At 38.8% G+C, this 22645-nt stretch overlaps 1 protein-coding gene across 2 annotated transcripts; it reads left to right on the forward strand.

Moving 5' to 3' along the window:
- Positions 1-486: 486 nt before the first annotated feature.
- macroh2a1 (macroH2A.1 histone) lies at positions 487-18926 on the forward strand. Of its 2 annotated transcripts, none has more exons than XM_020635579.3 (9): positions 487-644; positions 1988-2188; positions 2873-2979; positions 3116-3307; positions 4109-4216; positions 8620-8719; positions 13083-13172; positions 16104-16278; positions 17389-18926. In XM_020635579.3, the coding sequence occupies exons 2-9, from the start codon at positions 2017-2019 to the stop codon at positions 17552-17554; spliced, it is 1110 nt and encodes a 369-aa protein (XP_020491235.1). In that variant the 5' UTR covers positions 487-644; positions 1988-2016; the 3' UTR covers positions 17555-18926. The 2 variants fall into 2 exon arrangements, with proteins under 2 accessions (XP_020491235.1, XP_020491237.1); XM_020635581.3 differs by lacking the exon at positions 8620-8719 and adding an exon at positions 10385-10475.
- The last annotated feature ends 3719 nt before the right edge of the window (positions 18927-22645 follow it).

Raw genomic sequence — 22645 nt, forward strand, 5'->3', positions numbered from 1 at the left:
TAAAACATTTATGCATGTGGTTCCAAAGATACTGCTTGTGTAGGCTAAATGTGTGTAAGTGCACCTTTCTGTATGCTTATGCACGATAGCTGCATACTCAAAATTTTGCTTTTACCTCTGAACTCACAATTAGTGCATAGTGATAAAAATTGCACTTATATTATACACTAATATTGATTGTACATTTTTTGATTAATAGCCTACATTTAAAGGGGACACTAATGTAAAATGTTGTAATTAGCTTATCAAACATTGGGAATTTACCAGGGGTTTACCAGGCATATATTTTATATAAGAGTGTCCAGAATTGTTGACGGCCCTGGTCAAAGTAGCTCGACCAAACGCTGAATAATGTGTAAAATGCACAATGTAAGACTTAGCATCGATATGCTCGGTAAACAGTCTGCATATCAGTTCAAAACACGTGTTTTCTTTTGACAAAAGTAAAGCTGCAAAGGGTTAAAGATCATCAGCTCGGTAGCAGATCAGCAGGTTTTGCTCTCTGCTCTCCAGCAGTTTGCATCGCTCCACGGGCAGCGCTGGCTCGCTGCAATATTTCAGCTCGCTGTGGATTGTGGGAGTCGAGGACTGTGCCCAGGCTTGTTACCGGAGAACGGGAGACATTTTCCGCTGTGCCCTGTCTTGTGAGTAATCCACCGGGTTTGCACACATGCTTATCCAGTCGAGTAAGGCAGCTTCCTGTCAGTAAAGCAGGGTTTCTCTCGCTAACCTGAGCTGTTAACGTTGCCATTTCGTTTATTTTTCTGGTATGGAGGCCGACAGCGGAGACCGTGTGCTGGAGCTGACAGGCGGGGAAGGGGAGGGGAGGGAGGAGCGGGCAGCGGCCGCCACTGTGCCGGGGTTATTCCCACCCCAAAGCTCGTTGACCTTAACGCAGAAATGTCCGCTGGTCGTTTGACAGCTCCATTTTTGCATTTGTCCAGTCGCTTAGTCTGTGGACATGTAAGACATTTACCGGTGGGAGATATCAAGGCGGGCTGCTGGCATGCGGAAATCGCTGTCTTGTCTGTCAGTGGCCAACAGGAAGAAATGCCCAGTGTGGCGCTTAAACCCACCTACGTTACCTGACTGGAGCAGACAAATTCTGCATGTAGCATCTGCTGTCTGTTTATCAATAACATTGTTATTTCTCGGTGACATTAACGTGTGTTTTTTTTTTTTAAATATGTTTGGCTCATTAGCCCATGTTCAGGTAACAGCCTGGCCTTTGTTGTTGCTAATTGATTCCGTAACAGAAAGCTAATTGATGTCGACATCTGGTGAAATAAGAAATAGGCTACTTAAATCACAATCATTGCTTGTCATACCTCTGGTTTAACTCGAAGGATCATTGTTTTTTTTTACTGAAGTTTAACCTAAAACAATTATACCGGTAGTCTTTTGCTTAATTACATTTAATAAATTACGACTCAGGATGCTAATGGCATATTTTATTAATTAAATACTCGTGTGATCAGACAGTAGCATAGGCCTACAGTAGGCCAGAGTAAAAAAAATCAGTGCCCTCCCATTGATTTGTCCTCATGGTGATTTGAAAATATATGAAATCTTAATTACAAGTGTGAAATACATTCACTCATATAAAAAGGGTTGACATAAATACAATGATTTTGTTTTCTTTTTGTGGGTTTGGGTGGGGGGGGAGTGTAAATGTTGGGATTTAAAACCCATGGGGACTGAAGCAGCATGTTTTTTCGCTTCAGCAATTTTAAGCTGTCAAAAGTTATCAACCTTAAGATGAGTGTTTAAAATCTATGGGTACGCTGTCCTATTGAGGAGCTGAATAAAGTTTGTTGTAAAAAAGTTTGCAAAACAGATCACAGCTGCTGCAACCTGTCAGTCTGTACATGTAGCAAAGAAAGTCTGTATTAAAGCATGTTATTATATTTTCAGTGTCCAAATTCAAGTGTTGATCATGTGGAGTAATACAGATCTGTAAATGTACTATGTTGATTTGTTCTTCTAGAGCCAAACACTGGTAGCAGACTCAGCACCATGTCCAGCCGAGGAGCAAAGAAGAAGTCAACTAAGACGTCCCGGTCCACCAAGGCCGGGGTCATCTTCCCTGTGGGGCGCATGCTGCGCTACATTAAGAGAGGCCTGCCCAAATATCGCATAGGGGTGGGGGCACCCGTCTACCTGGCTGCTGTCCTCGAATATCTTACTGGTGAGATTTAGTGTTTGAGGATCACACAATTTCTAAGGTTAAACATGTGGATGAAAATACAGAAGACAGCTTATCAACTTTTGCTAGGGTTTTCTTAGTTGTTACTAGAATAGTTTGTACGATGCATGCAGACGCGGATGATACTGCTTTGATGCAGTAACAGAACTTTATCGATTGTTGCATATTGACGGTGCGTGTAGAGTTTTAGGCTGCTTCTGGAACTATATCATTTATTTATTTTTGTTTACAATGTAAATACATTTGTTGACATTGACTTCTAAAGTAATTTCAAATAATAAACAGGGATTTTATATTTATCTGCTGCTTTTTTCATTAATGAAAAAGTAGCCATGTGCAGTGATGTAGAAAGTTGAGGATGCAGCCCGTCAGGATGCCTCGTCATATCGTATCAAATCGTTAACAGAATAATCGAATTGGGAGATCAGTGAAGATGCACAGCTCTGTTAAATACACATTAAGTCCTTTTCTGTTGTTGTGTTGATTCATTTAACTTTATACTGATATTTAAAATAAAAAGAACACATGGAATTTATTCAGTAAACATTAACTGAGTTTCCCTCAGAATCATTAGACATTAATAGATTCCTTTCACAATACGTGCACTACAGCAGTTATAGATGAGCTGCTCTGATTGTTTATTCATTTATGTTTTTATCCATGTAGCTGAGATTTTGGAGTTGGCAGGTAACGCGGCCCGAGACAACAAGAAGGGTCGCGTCACACCACGACACATCCTGCTGGCCATCGCAAACGATGAGGAGTTGAACCAGGTCTGCTGAAAAAAAAAATATATATATATATATTTGAGATGTTGCATTTGTGTTAACATAATAGCAGCTCAGCTTTACCGTCTAGGCAGTGTGTGAACATGTCAACTTAAAAACATTTTCTTCCCGTCTGTCTCAGTTGTTGAAAGGTGTGACCATTGCAGCAGGTGGAGTCCTGCCCAACATCCATCCAGAGCTGTTGGCGAAGAAGAGAGGAGCAAAGGGAAAACTTGAGGCCCCCGTCTCACCAGCCCCCGAAAAGAAACCCAAACCAATTAAGAAATCTACAGCCAAGAAAACGAGCGGAAGAAAGCCAGGAGGAAAGGCTAAGGTATTTCATGATGTTAACAGACCACAGGACATCTACTCTTTTTATCAACACTGAAGGTTTATGCTGTGTAAAGAAATACAATGTTATAAGTAAACATGTTATTAATAGAGCTCTTGGCATTAAGATATGAATTGTGACGTGATTAAGGTCTGAAATGAACACATACACTTTTTAAATCACATATATAGTGGGCTGTTTTGTCTTAACCTTTGATGTACCAGAAGTTCCTTAATTTCTATCAAAATAAAAGCAGGTTTTTATCCAAACAGGAAGTAAAGAACCCATATCTTAAGGCAGCACAAAAACACAAACAAAGCATAGAATTTCAAACATGTACAAAAATGTGATTTATCTTGATTAACAGTTGAAATTCAGCTATTAATCGTGATTAATAAGTTTATCTGCAGGAGAGCATTAGACATACTTTATTGTCGATTTTAAACCAGTTATCTTACAATCTAGTATTATATTAATTTATGATATATATAATGTGCGATGTTTGAAAAAGATTTATATTGAAAATTGTATTTGGAAAAGAAAGATCTTAAGATTCATAAAACACAATTTGTTTACTGTTGACAACGACAGTACATTTGAAATCAAAACATGAAATTGACCAGAGGTGAATGAAAAAATATATTGACATCTGATAACGAGCAGTTCGTCATCTTTGCAAAATGTAAGATTAGATGTTATAGTAGCCGAGCCTCACCTTTTACCTCCTCACAGAAAACTATAGTCTCCTGTTGTGAAAAATAAAGTGTCACGATGATGGTAACATGTATTTTGTGTCGCCAACAGAAGCAGGGTGAGCTGAGCAAGGCAGCGACCGCAGACAGCACCACAGAAGGATCTCCAGGGGACAGCTTCACCGTGCTCTCCACCAAAAGCCTCTTTCTGGGTCAGAAGGTCAGTGCTCAACCCAGACAGGTTTTAATTTCATATTTAAGAAACCAGCGTTTATTCTTTATCAAATTAAATACTTAGAGTGAAAACGTATGGTGCAACGTTTGTCATTAAAGGACTTCCTTATTCTAAAATTTCAAAGGAGATTAGTATTTAATATTTCAGACATCAAAGGAATGAAACACAAGTTAATTTTTTTTTGTCATGTGGAATCCCAGCTCTGTTTGGGAGAAAACATGATGTCTAATTTATTTAAAAGTAACTAGAATAATCAGATCAGTGCTCAGAAAAACTCAGAAAAAATACCAACCAAAGATGGTATTTTGTCTTTTCCTCAGCTACAATGTTTTATTCATTGAAACTACTGGAGCCGACTCAGAACAAAAAAATGAATCTGTTTGTCATCAGTTTGTTTGCCTTTACTCCCCCACTATAGCTGAATCAGTCCAGGAGGTGAAATCATGTTTAATGTTATCTGAAATTTTAAAAATGGTGTCTCAGAGAAAGATCAAGTAATTTATTGTCCACTGTTTTTTCTGGCTGTTAGTGCTAACTCGTTAATCATGATTTCATTAAGGTCTGACGCGTAGAGATTATTATTTTTTTTTTTCTTTACAATTGCTTAAATTGAATGCTTTTTTGTCCCTTTTTGGCGCGCCATAGCTAAGCTGCTGCAGACAACAAACAACAACACCACTGCGCTTTTCAGTGTCTAGCTTCACTTTAAAAAAACTCCCAGATGGCTCGGTTAACAAGTCAAAAGTAATATGCACCTTGTGTCAAACGGAATAAAAAAATCACCAACATACTTTGAGCTACCACCTACGAGCTAAGCAGGAGCTGATAATTAGACTGAAGTCAGCAGGCAGAGCACTACTTACGAGTGTGTGAATCACCACAGACCTGAGGGTGAAACTAAATTCAAAAAGGTAGCTACAGCACTTGTTAAAATTGAAAACAACTGACGGTAGGAAAGTCAACATTGTGGAAGACTCGGGTTGTCACCAGTTATATGCCTCACCGTCACAAAAAAAAAAAAAAATACATACAGGACCTTGTATGAAACAGAAAAAACATTTTAACTGGAACTCAGGAAAAGTACAAATGCTGTGTTATTAACTGAGGAAAACTGGACATCAGTGAGCTGTGTTGTACACGCACTGGTGCATGTTTCGTTGTGTGTAACAATTTTATTCTTTCATAAAAAACTTAAACTATGTATGTCACAGAACAAGCACTTTGAAGCTCCTACCTCACACTGGTGTAGCAGTGCAGCACTTATTAAAAAAACAAATCTCAAAATCAACACTATAAAGTACATTTCTTAACATTTATTTAAATCCCAAATCAAGACACTGGTAAATATAGCTTGACATTACAATTATGGAATTAAAAATGGTTTGAAATTCAAAATAATGGAAATTTAAACATGCAATTACATTAATTGTGATTAACTTTTGAAATCCAGCAGTAAATTCTGATTAAAAAGATATCGTTCAACAGCACTAATTGTTTTAGAAATATAAGTTACCTTGACGCTGTAATACCTCTGCAGTGGTCAGCTTTAATCCACCAAACATTTCTGATCATGTGGTGCTACATAACAGAACGTGAAGTGTGTTAGTAGTAACCCGTCTGCTGTGGTCACTGCTCATCTGTTGTATCTCAGCTCTGTTAGCTCCCCATGCTTTGGTCCTGCTGCACACAAATCAACAAAACATCTTTCTCGCCTTTTTTTCTGGTGAATTGAAACATGGAAGTAAATTTACCTCAGAATCTCTTCAAAGCCATGTCACATATGTTCTTTAAGACTTCAAGATCAGTAGCTCAAATAAAACAGATTTGACGTTTGAAAAAGATTAAAGGCAGAGGAACGACTTCGCATGTAAGAGAAGGAATGACTCAAGAATGATGCAAACAGTGTCACAAGTTCCCTGCTCCTGAACATTAATCAGTTATAACACATGATCATAATCATTGGTTTAATAGGACTTTTGATCATGTGAACACTATGAGTGGGAAAACAAGAATACAAAATCTGATGTGCTTAGCTTAGAGCTTTATCATTTCATCAGTGTCCTCTGTGAATTTTCCACCCCAACACAATGTTGTAAAAAAAAGCCTTAGATGCATCTTATCATCTGTTTTACAATCTTTTACACTGTTAGAATTAAATGAAAAATGTTGGAAATGTACTTCCAGAGTTCACCGATTCAGCTCAGTTTTGACTTAAAGTACTGCTAATGGCACTGCATGCATCGCTCTACCTGCATTATGCTTTTGATCATTTCATATAACACTGGCTTATTAACCTGACCAAATGCAGACGCACAAACTTCCTGGGAACCCCCCCCCCCCCCCCCCCCCTCCAGCATAAACTCAAAGCTAATGATACTCTTGTTTGGCTTTGCTTGATTTAACCATTAATTAATTGATCTGTTAGTAAAATTTTAAAACATCAGACTCTATCGTTTCAGAAAATAGCTTATACTTTTATGGACATCTTAGAAGGCTAAAATATTATGACACGAACACATGCTTTCTCACGCTTTACATGAAATACTCTGAATTTCAAACAATGGCTGCATTGTTTGAAATTCAGCTCAAACATTCCCCAGCAGCGGTGTTTGTCTGCCTTCCTCACACTCTCTTCATTAGTAAAATGGCTCCCTGCTCGATTTTGTCGCTGACCTCAGATTAAAGCAGCTGTTTGAATAAGTGGAAGATAATGAATCAAACCAATGCAGTGAACCTCCCGCTGATTCAGATAATGATCCCATGAATAAAAAAAGCCAGTCTGTTTCTGTTTCAAAGACTTAATTATCCTAACTGCCTTTTTCCTGCCTAAATCTAAATCGGTTCTGTTGTCGATGCTTTAATCTCACTGCTCTGCTTTTGTTCCGTTGCTGTTATTTCTAAGTTAAAGTTCCTTTTTTGAAATTTGAGTTCTTCAAGTAACAGAAAACTAATGAAGCTGAGACACTAACAGGATGATGCCTTTTCACTGACAATTCCTAACACTGACAAGGATGCCTTGACATTTTGATGTTTCTGTTTCATTATATCCCACAGTGTTGGTCATTAACTGTCTTTGCAGTACAATAAACAAAGAGAAACACAAAGCATATCTGACATAGTAAGGAACAAGGGGACCTAAGGGACACTGTAAGACCTAACTCATCATTTATAATAGATTATTATGGAAATACTCTTGAAATTCTTAAGAAGCTTACTAATCATGACAACAAACACAACATTTTTTTTTCTACAAACAACACTTTGACAGAACAGGAAAAACCCCATCAGTAATGGGATGATAATGAGTGAAGCAGCTCTTGTTTAAGGCTTCTCATTTTCAATATATTAAAAATGAAAACAAGTATTCTGTTTACATGCAGCCATACTTACTCTGATTAAATACTGGCTTATGGAGGAATTTCCCTTTTTTAAACAACACTTTCCTTTCTCCCAGTTCCCCCGAAGTCTTTCATAATGCTGTAAAACAAACATCAATGAGGGACTTTCTTTTTGTGAATGCATTTCTGTCCCAGCCTTGAAAACTACTACCTGATTGGTTTGAGAGCTGAACGGGCAAGAGGCTATGCAAAGCCAAATAGTGACACATATTCCAAATGTGTTGTAAACATTTCCACTTAATGCTCCTAAAATCCAAATAATATTAGCATATATCACACCTTAATCAGTAAATGCATCTAGCCTGATTTGAATTATGCAAAAGTAATATTCTGTATATTTTTATATTCTTAATTATACTGTTAAAAAAGAGTGCATACTAATGTGGCCACTGAAATGACTTAACAGGGACACTGAGACAGAGCACAACCATCGTAAAGTCATCACTAACACCTCTGCGTTTCCTGCTGTGACACTTCTAAATGTGTTGCTGGGAAAAACACATATTTATCCGTTTTTTTTCGCCACTACACTTAGCCATTTGCTTGTGTTTCACAAATGCGTCCCTGATTACACAAGCTGTTTCCTCTGACATTTTAAATAATTGAGCATTTCTCGATCAATGCACCTGCAGGCCTGCTGTCCTCTGCTGAACTTTTTTTTTAGACACGCTGAACATAAGAGCAGAAGCAGTGAGCGGTATAATGTTTGTCACAGTGTCTTTCTCTGTGATACGATTACCTTATCCTCATATATATGACACAGAGCATAGACTGTCAGTCTACATTTAGACATTATTACGACATGTCACACACACATTCTGCATTTGCTGACTGTGCATCCAGCTCTGTTGAATGTACGATTCTGGAAAGTATCAAAAAGTCAAGGTATCCCTTTAAATAGTGGTGTGAATCTGGTTTTAATGGCTTTGCTTCCCCTCCTCCTCCTTGCTCTCCCCCTACCTCTGCATGACCTCCCCCCTTCCTTCGCAGCTCAACCTTATCCACAGCGAGGTCAGTAACTTGGCTGGCTTTGACGTGGAGGGGGTCATCAACCCCACCAATGCTGAACTTGAACTTAAAGATGATCTAGGTGAGCCCCCCCCCCATCCCTTAGGTCCCAGTGGGGGTTGAGATTAATAATCCTTGAATGTTGAACCTTTTTACATCAAATAAACAAAACAAAAAAGAAGAACTATGAGAAAAAGATGTCAGACTTCACAACCAGCAGATCTTTTCATTCACACTTTGAGCAACTTGAATTATTATTATTACGGACAGACGTAGGACTGTCAAAAAAAATAAAAAAAATAAAAATATATATATATATATGGCCAAATCATGCAGCTCACTCTTTTCAACTATTCCTTTGAATAATTTTCGTCAATGCATTCATATTTTTTACTATATTTTATTAAGATGTATGCTATTTATGTATTCTTCCTAACAGAGACCCTGATTCATAATCAGGAAGCATTTGGTGCGTTCTCACATTTTGGTCCTGTGCTAGTTGTATGCTTACAGGTTTATTTAAAAGAGGTCTGTGTCATTTTGTAGATGGCCAGAAAATCAAAAAATAAATACGAGTAGAAGTCAGTTTAAAACCATCCCCTTATTCGGCAAATGAAATTGAATGCAAACTTAAAAACTTTTCAGGCAAATACTATCACTGGTGTCTTTAAATTTGAAAGACAAAACTGAAAATAAACTCAGTCAAATTACCTAAAGATTACAACTAAATCCAATTAAAGGTGCAGCCTGAAATTGTGCTCTATGATTTGCCTGTGTTGTTTCTGACCTAGAAAAGCTCAGCATTGGCCAGCTCTCTCTGCAGGAGTGTTTGTTGATGTCTGCTGCAGACTGGTTGATTATGTTGCTCACATTGTGAAAACCTTGAGTAGGTCTAAACTTTGACCCTGTCTGACCACATTCAGTGACTGAACCTGCTCTCTGACTAAAAATGAAGAGCAGAAAAGAGCGATACTCTTGTGGAGATCAAGAGAATCTTGAATTAAAAGACTATTCCCAAAACAAAACGTTCATTTCTGTGGAGACATTCAAGGATTTTATCAAAGCTCTTCAAAGCAGTGAGGCTGCTTTTCCCAAAGTACCATTCTAGATGTGTTGAGATCCAATCCAGGTTGTCTTCCATTCAGATGGCTGCCCGGCTATATAAGGCTTTATAACCAGTTATCGGAGTGGGAAAAACACAACGTTTGAGAGAAGAAAGAAAAGGACACAAACTTTTCTTGGTCTCTCACTGCAGCCTGGCTGAAAGGTCGACAGTCTGGAGTGTGATCCTAAAACTGTTTGCTCATTTTAGTGAGCCCGGAAATAAAGACGGCACATTTAGTCCTAATATTGATCCCAAACTACGTTCATTATCTTTCATATTCACATTTCTTTTTAAATGTAAGCAGTTAAGTTATTTTCTAATCAACTCAGGCACTCATTTTGTGTAATTATCAGTGTGAAATTCAACTTTTGGGTTTGAGCATGTAATCATGTCAGAAAATCTGGCTAAGTGTGCAGTCCTGCTTCCTACTTACATGATGTCACCCACCGCAGCCTCCTTGTTTCCTGTGATGTCCTCAGCCAACAAGGAGCACCCTCACTCCTCCGTCTATTTTCCCCCCTCAATACTTCAAATCCGTCTTGAACTTCTTCAGGTCACATCTAGTTGCTCCTGATCACTCTCCATGTGTTTACACCCATGTTGTTTTGCTTGTTGTTTGTTTGTCGTTGTTGTCGTCTGTAGTTGCAAGTTGTCCAAGCCGACATTTCCATCGTGGAGAGCGACGCTGTCGTTCACCCGACCAACTCCTCCCTCTATACAGGTGGTGAAGTAGGTAATGGAACCTTTGTCACCATGGAGACCGCGAGTGCTCGTCCTGCTCTCTTTCGGCTTACTTCAGATTCTGTGCTACAGTTTGAAGACAAACACAACAGCCTGGCACACTTTTTCTTTTCTGCTTGTTAGGTTTATAGCCCAATGCTTAGCTATAAAGAAAGCTCTTTCACACTCTCAAACACTCTTACCCCACCTCTCTGGCTGCTCTTATTTATTTATGCATTTATTACCATGGCAAAACATTGACTGAAAGAACTATTGTGTCGTGAGTGAAAATGAACTTGCAGAAGCTTGAAACATGCAGGCAGGGACTATTATATCTATCAATTACTAAATGCGTGTGGGGAAACACCGGTTTCCAAGATTTTCAAATCAGCTGCCAAAGAGAATTAAAGTCACACGCTATGTTTTTTATGAACCTAACTCAGAGCATGAACTCAATTGGGACATTGTGAAAAGGATCATCTGAATTTGGCAGCTTACTGCATCAAAAAGGCCTTCAGGCTGGCAACTGACTCGTTTCCCTCAGATTTGAGAGATTCCTGCATTATTATAGGCCAAAAATGAATGCTTTTGGAAACCTCTCACAACTTGGCTCTGAGTGTCGAAAGAGGGTTAATGATGACAGATGGAAAACCCTGTAATGACCTCAACAACCTCATGGAATAAAGCAAAAAACAGTTCAGTTATGAATCTATCAGACAGCCCTGCTTTGAAAAGATGAGCCCCTTATTCATTAGAAAATGCCACACATGCAGGGACTTTAAAAAAGTTGAAACTGCTTCAATCACATTGTCCTTGTGAAGATTTTTAACACAATTTCTCCAATAAACGGTGGCAATTCTAGAGTCTGGTCGGGCCCTCCAATCAGAGTTCATCATCTTTATGTTATAATTAATAGTTACCATTATCCTTCTCTTTAGTCAGAAACTCAATGCTTCAATCTCTAGCTATCCGTTTTCCTCATTCATTTTTCTAAGATGGGGTCCTCTCAGGGAGGTTTCCTACTGTCATTGCAAAATGTTACACATTTTGAGCCACTGCTGGGGTTTAAAGTTTGTCAGCCCTTGTGGGCCCATTAGTGGCCTAGGGCCCACAAGCCTTGCCTGTTGACAAGCAGCGCCTGTGACAATAAACTAAAACCAGCTTGACAAAAGATTAAATGATTGCTACCCTGAGAACTTTCCAGTGTTATAAAGTTCTGAAGTATTGTAAACAGCTGTCTGGTGTTCTGGTGCGTGCCAGTGCATCAACTTGCATTGTTTATTGCATCTGTGTTTTCAGTCTCAAAGAAAATCATGAAGCACAGCCATGCACTAAGTACCACATGATCTGGATCTGACCTCCACCAAACTATCTTCAGGAAATGTTCCCTCTCTGAAGCATCTTTGAAGAATTTGCAAGTTAATTTTTGCATCATTCAGCTACAGACAGCCTGCAAAATGTATAAAAAGAAGCAATATATGTCCTTTTAGCTTGGCTTGCCCACATGTCTGTGTTGTTCTGCTCCCTGCTGAGGCACATGCACAGTGCCTCAACTGTATAGCTTATCTCTCTGAAGAAAATTTATACAACATGTTAGGCTTTATAGTCATCTAATATCCAAGTGCCATTAGTTTTGGAGAAGATGTTGAGTCATCAGTAATTGGATCTAAACAGAGCAGTTGAGTGCATATTCATGTATATTAGTGTCTGCTGCTGCTTGTTGCAACTTTGTTCCACTTGGCAGAAAGATGTCTGATCTAGGACTCGCTTCACATCCTGTAAACTCAGCAAGCTCCACTCTGCTGTCAGATCAGCTGATCACACCCAGAATCCACTAAGTTATTTACAGAGACACATTCTTGAAGCTTTAATTTCAACTCCTGATCAATAAACGACATCTTAGTGCATAGTTACATGTGTAAATATTTAATTATCAACTTTAAAACAGGCTTTTAAACTGCAAGATTTAAATTTATCTGATTGCTTTTCTCAATTGTCTTATTACTTTCCTCAAAAGAAGGTGTCCTTAATCTCTCATATAATCTCACTGCATGTTATAGTGACAGAGCAGCCAGAATATGAATTTCTCTTGTGAGTGTGGACTCTAATTGACTCTCTGCTCTCCAGTTTCCTCTGTGGATTCTTTCTTTAGCTTTGAGTATACTTGATGCTGTGTGCTCACTGTGGAATGGCTTCTTTTAGCTATCAAAACATGTAGGAAAGACTCAGCCTGATTTCGCCTCCCCAATGATCTCAACTTCTTTATGTATCTTCCCTCTCTGCAGAGTTGAACTTAGAATGCTCCTTGGATTCTGAAAAAAGCAGAACTAAATCTTTGCAATTCACTTGTTAGACATTTTCAGAGTCGTATAAGTAACACAACGAGAGGCTCAGTATGCTGCATGTGAGCTTTGAGGATGCAGAGAAGAAAGGGTGAAATGATTAACAGCATCGTTGTCCCCCCCCCTGCTAACCTGTCTGTGTGTCCATCTCCATGTTGTCTTGCTTGCGTGTCTGTCTGCATGACATCACCTTAAATCCTCCCTGCTGTCTGTTTGTTTGGCGGTCTGTCAGCAGCATGTGAGGATTTACTCATTTCAGTGCTCTCCTCTGTTTTAAGGTAATGCTCTGGAAAAGAAGGGAGGGAAGGAGTTTACGGATGCCGTGCAGGAGCTGAAGAAGAAGAATGGCCCCCTGGAGGTGGCTGGTGGTAAGTACAGAATATGTTTGCATTAACTCTCTAGGAAATGCTGCGTGCTTTATTAATAGTCTGCATTTCACACACACACACACACACACACACATTAGACATATTAATTCCCTTCTCAAAGGTTAGATGTTGCAAGTTTCTGTTTTAACTAAACTGAACCTTTGAGAGAAACAGTGAAAGATCAAAGACAGTATTGGCACATGATATCTGTTCTTGGAAACTCCATACTGAATCTGCAGGCTTCAGTCCTCAGAGAGCTGTATTGAGCTCTTACAGATGATTTTATCTTTCAGTCCATTTGTCTCCATCCCCTCCTTCTATCCCTCGCTTATTCTTTCTCCATCCGTCTCTCTAATTATTCATCACTCACACTTGATTTTTCAAACACTCCCCACCTTCACCACTGCTCTCCCTCTCTTACATTCAGCCAAACAGCTCAGCATCATAATCCCGCTCTCTACTGGAGCTCATAAATAGATTACCAGGTGACTGAACAGACAGCCAGCAGAGCCTGTCAGGGATTCTGGGAGATCTGGATCAGCCAAACAGTCATCCTGACCACATCTGGTTCAGAACAGCTGTCAAAAAAAGTATTTCAGGATGTTTAAAGTGCGTGTAAAGTGTATTTTCTCATCTGGATTATTTGAGGAAACTTCTCAATTTCAAGGTCAGACAGGTACAAGACATTGAAGAAGCGAAATACATTTTGTTAAATATTCCAAAAATGAGTAGAACTTGATCATACCTTGTAATGTCTGGTCTGTTCATGAAGGTGCTCTGATGCATGGAGTGTATTTTACACAATGTGACACATGGTGGATTCAAATGAGGCAGCTTTAGTGGTTTAATGTTAGTTTTGGAAATTAAAATGCTCCAAAAGTGATTGAAGCACAGATTTTAAAATAACATTTATCTTTTAAAGAGGCACATTTCAAAACTTTTTTTTCCCTTTTGTACCCTTTTTTTTAAAGTTAATGTTCCTGGTTACACCTTAAGGTGAATTTAGTCTTAATGAAACACATGTTCTGTTCTGTCCTGTCATTTATTAAGATCATTTCTGTTCTGAGAGATAGATACTTTATTGATCCCGAGGGAAATTCAAAGCATCCAGTAGCAGGTTACAAGACGTACATGACATGAAATATTTGTTAAAAATTAGAGAGAGATAAATTCATATATTTGAATTCATACATTTATTAAACATAATATGAGCCATTGTGTAAACTATCTGCCTATCTGTGAAAGACATGTTTTTGCATTTTAGGAGCAAACAAATAACTGATTAATGCCTATTGTTAGGTAGCATGTGAATTTAACAATAAATGATTGGACACAGTTAATAAATTACATTTTCTTCTTCATTTTGGACTCTCTGGTCATTCAGAGGTCAGAACAGCATGCAAATGAGAATTAATTGAGAATTTAATGGACCTTTGATTACTTGGGCTAAAACCAGATCTGCTCGTTTTTATTCAAGCACAACTCAGGAAGCCAGAAAGTAAAGAATGAAGCCCTTTAGTGGACTAAACAGAGAAGTTTGTCACCATGAGCTGATAAAGCCGCAGGTTCAAATTGATAAAGAAAAAAGAGCAAATCTGGCAGACTTTAACTTCATCAGCAGAAATGTTGCCTTTCTGTCTGCACAGTTTGATTGACAGGTAATTCCCAGATGTGCAGTGCACAAAAAGCACTGCACACCGACTCTATCCCAAACCATAAAGCATGTTGAACTTTTGCAGGCAGTCATGAAACCTGCAATCCTCATCATCATCATCATCATCACCATCATCCGAACACTTTACCTGCCGACCAGATCACACACACAGTGAGACGAGCTCTCACTCTGGTCTGAAGTGTCTCCATCCTCTGCTCCGCTCCATCTGGAAATCAACTCGTCCTCTGATTTGACTCCCGCCCCGTCACATGTTCGCTGTGGGCTAATAAAATCTGACTGTGGCTTTTTCTCACTTCACAGAGCCAGAGGCTCTGGCTGAGTTTTCCTGTCCACAGCTGCTGGCTTGTCTTCTCTTGCCTTCTCTTCCTCCTTTTCTTCTCTCTGTGTTTTCTCCTCTTCCTCCTCTCATTTTCTGCTTTCTGGAGAAGTGATTTCACCTCCCTCGCTGTGAAGCCCTGGTCAAATCATTTAAAGCTCTTAAGATTTGCTGAATGATTTTTCCACAAAGAAAAGTTATTTTACCAGCTCAGGTCTCCAAATTCAACTCTTGGGTTTTGACTTCTGACAAAAGCTGAAACAAATTAACAAGATGTGTGGAAGTCCAGCAGGATGTCAGAGGTGAACAAGTTGAGTCAGTCTGTTTTAAGAAACAAAACAAACAGATTGAAAATATGATGTTGGGGAACAATAACTACTATCTCTGTATAACTGTGTTCATGGCACTGGTTTCACTAAATGATGTAGGTGGCAGATGTGGGTGTAAAGCGATTGCTCTGTCATTTAGTGTCATTATGTTTTCAGAGTTCTGTAAGCGGTCACATAAACATTTCTTCAACAGTGAATATTTGCTGAAAGTGAATCCACGTTTTCTTTTTGGTGTCTGTTAGTTTTGAGCCTCAGAAATGAATGCTATCCAGTTTTTCCCCTATCTCTTCTAATGTGAAAGCTTAATGACAGTTTCACTTTGTTGTCTGTTGTACTAATTTAATGGATAAGCTGTAAGTGAGTTGAGCAATTTATATACAAGGCTATAGTCCAGAAAAACCTGCTAGTTCTGGCTTTCTGAACCATGGTCATTTTGTGCAGCCCTCTGCTTTTATTTTAAAGTGAATTCATTTAACAATAGAAGCAATCTGTAGATGTCACCTTTGGCATCCTTAATCGTTCTCTTTTTTGCATTATAACTGTTTTTCTTTCAAATAAACGTCACCCTATGAAGGTTTTATTTCTGATTCTGTTTCCTCTCCATCCCTCAGCTGTCCTGACCGGCGGTTTTGGTCTGCCTGCAAAGTACGTCATCCACTGCAACAGTCCAGGCTGGGGCTCGGACAAATGCGAGGAGATGCTGGACAAGACAGTGAAAAACTGTCTGGCCCTCGCTGACGAGAAGAAACTCAAGTCTGTAGCTTTCCCATCCGTTGGTAGTGGGAGGTAAGAAAACACAGAAAACACCCAGACAAACAATGCAACATGTAATCACATAGGACAATCACTTTTCTATCCTTGGAGCTTGTAGTAAAAGTAGGAGGCTTTTAAAGAATTGACTATTACTGTAACTGAGTGTAGATTACATATTTTCAAGATCACTAGAATCCTGTATTGTAACTTCAGGAGTGTGGTCTTAAACTGGAAGTGCTTCACAAGTGTCTTTCAGTGTGTAATTCAAATCAGGCGTTTACCTAGTTTCCCTGGAAACAGTGGTAAACTTCTCCTCTATGATTTGGAACGCTTGACACCAACAAGTCATGAATTGGAACTGGAAATTATTCCTAACGATTTTAGGTAAATGTTTACCAGGGTTGCACAATATCAGGATAAATGACATTTTTTTACTGAGATATCATTTGCCACACTGAAAAAACAGAAGGAGTTTTAGCAGATACATCAAATGTGTTATTCATGAACAGATAGATAATAAACAAAAAGACTCCTCTTACATTTTTACAACACTCGGTTAAGTCCTCCGCCTCTGTGAGTCTCTTATTTAAAATTGGAGAGTTCAGGTGGAGCAACATATTTCTTAGTAAACTTGACAATTGGACCTGTGTGAAGACGTTTTATTTCCAATGTCATAAACCAGCTTAACCAGCCCCTTAACAGTAATGCCTCTAACTCACACAACCTCCTGCTGAGTGAGCGCTACATGATTAGCCACAAAACATAAACACTCTGCAACACATATGAGGTCAGTTGATGAACACATTAAACATTAGTGGGGTAAAGAGCTTCAGACAAGGGGAATACTGTGAAAGGAATATACATAATATAGACTGAAAAACACAGATTTCTACCATTTTGCTGGCTTTGGCTAACATCATGCATTTTGCACCACTCTGTTGTTGTTTGTAAATTGTCAAGCCATATTGACCTGAAAGTAATTCATTTTTTTTGAGTTTTTTGGACACTGTCTCCATTAATCCCCAGAACTGATTGTAGTTATGTCTCTGAAATAATGAATGCCAGAAATGTTGTCAAGTAAATGAAAAGTCTCTCCTGCATTTAAACACACGTCATTAAGTGTGACTTGTTCTTTTCTGTTAGGAATGGTTTCCCCAAGCAGACAGCGGCCCAGCTGATCCTTAAGGCCATCTCCAGCTACTTTGTGGCCACCATGTCTTCTACCATCAAGACCGTCTACTTTGTGCTTTTCGACAGCGAGAGCATCGGGATCTACGTTCAGGAAATGGCAAAACTGGAGACGAGCTAAAAGATTTCCAAGCCTTTTGGAGTAATCGCCTCCTCCTTCCCTCTCCCCCCTTGCTCTTGTTGTTTTCCTTCTAGGAAATAGGAAGGTGTTTAGTAGTGATTTGCTAAATATGAAGAGAAAAAAAGAATCTTTCTATAGGCCGGGAACTTGTTTTTGCATTATGTTTGTATTTTTCAGATATTGTTTTTAATTTCTTATTTACTTGTTACTTCCGATAAAGAATTGCACTGTTCATTCTACGGTCTTTTCATACAAACAGTGCAAAGAGTAAAAAAAAAAAAGAGATTTAAAAAGTGAAAGTACTCACTTAAAGATTTAATTTCATGGTAAAAGATGTTATATATCAGAGATTGCTACACCTCAATTACCAGGCCTCCAGAGAAGTCTGATGAATACGGGTTAATGCATGTGAAGGAAGTAAGGATAGCAAAAGCAGCTTTCTTTATTTTGATCTCAAAAACTTAAGACACTTAATTCAGTGTATTTTTAGTACCAGTTCTGGTTGATGGCACATTTCTGTTGTTAATAGTGTTGGATGTTGGTTGTTGGTCTTTAGGAGACCAATATAATGGAACTTTGGAATGAGTTTTTTTTTTTTTTTTTTGTGATGTGTGATGCAAAAGAATAGTTTTCTTGTGTGCTGCAGAGACCTTGAATTCCCGGAGAAAAAAAAACATGGTCAGTTTGGGGTAAAGCAGGTTGAATGTCACCTATATGTTATGTACTCATCGTAGTACAAGACCATGCATTCATACAGCAAACCCATGCTCTCCATTTATTGTAAAATCCTTTTATGAGATATTGAAACAGAGATTTGAGGTTTATGCAGGGCACAAATGGTTTATATTGTGTGTTCATATCTTTGTTTATATAGATGGAGTATTTGTGAAATGTTATAGTAAAATATTCGACTGTAACAAAGACACATGTTTATTTTCTATTTTAATTTTCACAATCATTCTAAAAGGTAGTTTGGAGTAAAGAAGTGTTAATTTTTGTGTTATATTATTATTAAATTTTTGTCAGGCCATAAAGCAAAAGTACACATTTTGCTGGAAATAGAGGCTCTCCTTTATTTCATTTTGTTTTGCTCATTCATCCAGCAGCCACTAGATGGCGCCATGTAATCAAGAATTGGAGTTTTCATCACACGCCTCTTCACGCAGGCGCTGGTCGATTTGAGTTGGATTTGAATTGGGACTGATGGACACACACACAAGGAACCTGACTGCTCTGCTGCATCTGGACTTTTCAGAAGCCTGACTTTCTTATACAGAAAAAAAATGTAAATTGCTTTCTAAAGAATTGCTATAATTGATGATACTACAAAAAGGTCTGTACACACTCCAGTAATAAAATACCTTTAAAAGACGTTTTTTTTCCTCTCTTGACATAATGACATCATTTTGAAGGTGCTGCCAAGAACTCCCATAAAAATAAGAAAGGGGCTGCAAGAGAAAACTTCACTGTTCCCTATAAGAACAAAAGTGTGTGTGTCTTCATTGTATTAAATTATGTATCGCCCCTGTGTCAAAGGGAACATGATTTAAATACTGGCACGCTGCACTTGTATGATTTGATTGAAAAGCCACATTCAAAGTATCAGGTTTCTCCAGATTGTGCTTCTATACCAATGAGGACAAAATGGCCTCAATGAGAAAATGGGGAGATGTTAGGACATCATTATAATGAAGTCAGGGGCTAGAAATGAGACCTGAGCACAGGCTTAAAGGAGCGTGATCTATTTCTACACTTTTGCTTAAGCTGAGTATGCTGCTGCTTATCTTTGACTAACTCTTCAATGAAATGTCCTTATTAACTCAATTACAACTTGTCATTCAATTACTTTTAGGACTGTAACCTGTTTTCCATAGCAGTAGAAAATCACGGGGAAAGTCAAGTATATAAAGAGCGTGTAAGTCCACATCAGGAGGTGGTCGACGTAAATTGATTGAATAGACAAAACAAAGACAGGACTTTCAAACGGAGGCCTAAAATCTGTATTTGTTCCAAAGGTGAAACCTGAATTATTTTAACTGACCAAAGTTACATCATGTTATAACTTGATAATATAACTTCATTTCCTTCTTGTTAAAGTTCCTTAAAGGACCACATCTTTCTGAACCATGTGCATTTTCCCTGAGTAGTTTTTGTGTCAAAACCAGACAGTGTATAAAATTGTTCCAGGCTAACTTGACTTTTCCAATTGAATTAGGAAATTTAATAATAATTCCATAATCTATCACTTACCCACATGTCCAATAGAAAACCAAGACCCAGAATGACACTGGCTACTTTACCCATCTTCTCAACACTATGGTCAGCTGATTCTCCATCAAGGAAAAGCCAGTTACAACTCCTTGGTGCCTACGCCTGGACCACCAGAAATAAATCAATGTATGACGAACACAACAAGCCACGTACAGTATGGTCAGCGTCCATGAATATACCTGCTCTACCAGTGCTGATGTATTACTTGAATTTTCTTATGAAAGAACTTGAGCACAGACTTCTTGGACTTTTGTGTTAATAAAAACAAACCAAACAATAAGACACATGTTCAACATTTTGAAAATAAAATATCCAACGGCACAACACAGACAAGAGGTTAAGTGCTAATACATTTGCTGTGTTGATGTCCTGGCAGGCAAGTAGCAGGCTCCACCTGTTGCTCAAAGTAACCACACCTCAACTATGAATAAGGTTCATGCTTAATATAGTTCAAAAGGGCGAGTTTAATACAACTGTTTTAGTTGTCAACACAACAAATACAGCAATAGAGACCAAAACCAAAACTCTATAAAAATATATTTCTACATTTTAAATACCAACCTAACTGAGAGTGACTCCTTTATAGACGAAGCCCCAAGTGGACAATAGAAGAAATGCAGTTGGTGTCAATCTCTGCATTTTTAGAGGTGAAAATCATCTTTTCACAGCAGGGAATAATTATAGCTCACAGGGCAAACTTACATCCAGCTGACATTGAGGATCATTCCAGTTATTTTGGAAAGGTCTTTTAAGCCAAAAGTTAACTCTCACTCTGTTGTTGGTCTGTGTCAGTGCTCTTGAGAAATACTCGACTCTTAACCTGCTAAAGCCAGAGTAAACTTGCTTATTACTGGCATAGTTTGTTTGATATTGGACAGACTGGTTCATCTAAGGGTTAAAAAAAAACCCTGCCTGCTCTAGCTAAATGTTGGGACCCTTTACAGGCAGCCCTTCGATTTAAATTAAATCAAGTTACCCTCAATTCAAGAATATTGATTATATGATCTCAAAGCAACGAACGCTCTTTCTTTGTGATACACTGTTTATATCAGCCATGAAGATGCCCCTTGTCTAACTTAGGTGGTAAAACCTATGATAAATACAATACATCTGTAGCAAAATATCAGAAAAATAGAATCAGAATCAGCTTTAATGGCCAGGTATGCTCACACACATGAGGGATTAGACTGTATAGTGCAAAAGATGCTGAAATGAACATGATAATAAATGATGTAATCAGGTAACAGATCCACATGAGTTCATTTGATTTTACAGTATTCACATTAGCAGTGATGAGGAGAATAACAATATTTACAACGATTAAGTTAGTGACTATAAAATGTGAAAAAATGATCTTATTCATATCACAGTGAGTGTTTTTTTTAAAGGTTATTTCACAGTGGCAGTTCTGACACTCTGTGACTGTAAAGTGTTCATCAGAGTGACAGCCTGGGGAAGAAACAGTTCGTGGTTGTTTGGGCGTGCAGTGATCTGTAACACCTACTGGAGGGGAGGAGTCTAAACCCTTTGTGTCAGAGGTGTGAGGGGTCTGCAGTGATGCCACCTGCTCGTTTCCTCACCCTGTACCAGTACGAGTCCTGGATGGGGGGCAGGTTGGCACTTAATCTGCCGAACTGATTGTCCGCTGCAGTCTGTGTGTGTGATGGATTTCATCTGCCATTTCCCTGACTCTGTCTCTGTAAAAGGTTCACATCAGATCCCGGGAGATACTGTAGGAATAGTAGATTAACCTGTGTTTTGGAACAACTGTGTTGGGGCCACTGTATTGTTAACATCAAGATTAGGAATTGGTCTTTAGTTTAAGGTTATTATGTAACTGTTTTATTCATTTTGATTGTACTTCTTAATTTGTTCAATTGGTCTTAAGCTTATAATAATGCTGAGCTTGTAAAAGTTGCAGCAAACGGCTGACAATTAAATGTCAAACAAAGAAAGAATGCAGATTATGTTAGTCACTTTATTTGAAGGTAAAACCTGAAACTTTTGTTATAATCCTACACTTAATCCAATTGTTTGTTAATTTTGTCTGGTTCATAAATCGGACAACCACATTGTTTTTATCAATACCTATATAAACTTGTTTGACTGCTCACCTTTCTTGCACTGTTAAACTTTTTTCAGTGAAGCTGTAATGTTCCCAGATGTCAAAGATATTACAAAGTTATTATTATAAACAGGAATGACGACTGAAACAGCAAAGGATGGACTCAAGTTATACTGCCCTGAAGGAATCCTTAGAAAAAAAATATAATGTAAGAATATATGAGGTTCAAAGTGACAGGTTGAGTCTACCATACAGGCAAGGTGTGCCTGCTCATTGTGGGACGGATCCCAGTCCTGTCCTGAGGCTACATGCTGCCAGGGCACAAAGAAGACCACGGAGTCAGATTGGGGTCAGTTTCCCAGCCATCCAGGGAGGCCAGGACCTGAGACCTCCTCTGAGGGCGCCCATCTGACGCATAATCCCCAGGAAATACAGGCAGGTTTCCCCCTCCTCCACCTCTCCATCCCTCCCCCCCCACCATCCATCCATCCTTCCATCCCTCCCTGCTTCTCCTCACAGGCAGAAAAGCTCCTTAAATTCAAAGCATCTGTACGGGCAAGGGCCAATCTGAGGGCCGCCTTTCCCAGAGCCCGCGCAGATGAAATTTTATTCTTTGCACGAAAAACTCTCTGGGGGAGGGGGGGAGAAAAACAGAAAATAAAGTAAAACAAACAGTGGGGGAAGATGAAGGAGGAGAGGAGATGAGGGGTAAGGAGCTTGCCATCAGAGATCTGCGCTGCTTTATTTTGTTTTCA

This window comes from Labrus bergylta, chromosome 14, assembly GCF_963930695.1.
Source record: "Labrus bergylta chromosome 14, fLabBer1.1, whole genome shotgun sequence".
Classification (NCBI taxonomy): Eukaryota; Metazoa; Chordata; class Actinopteri; order Labriformes; family Labridae; genus Labrus; species Labrus bergylta.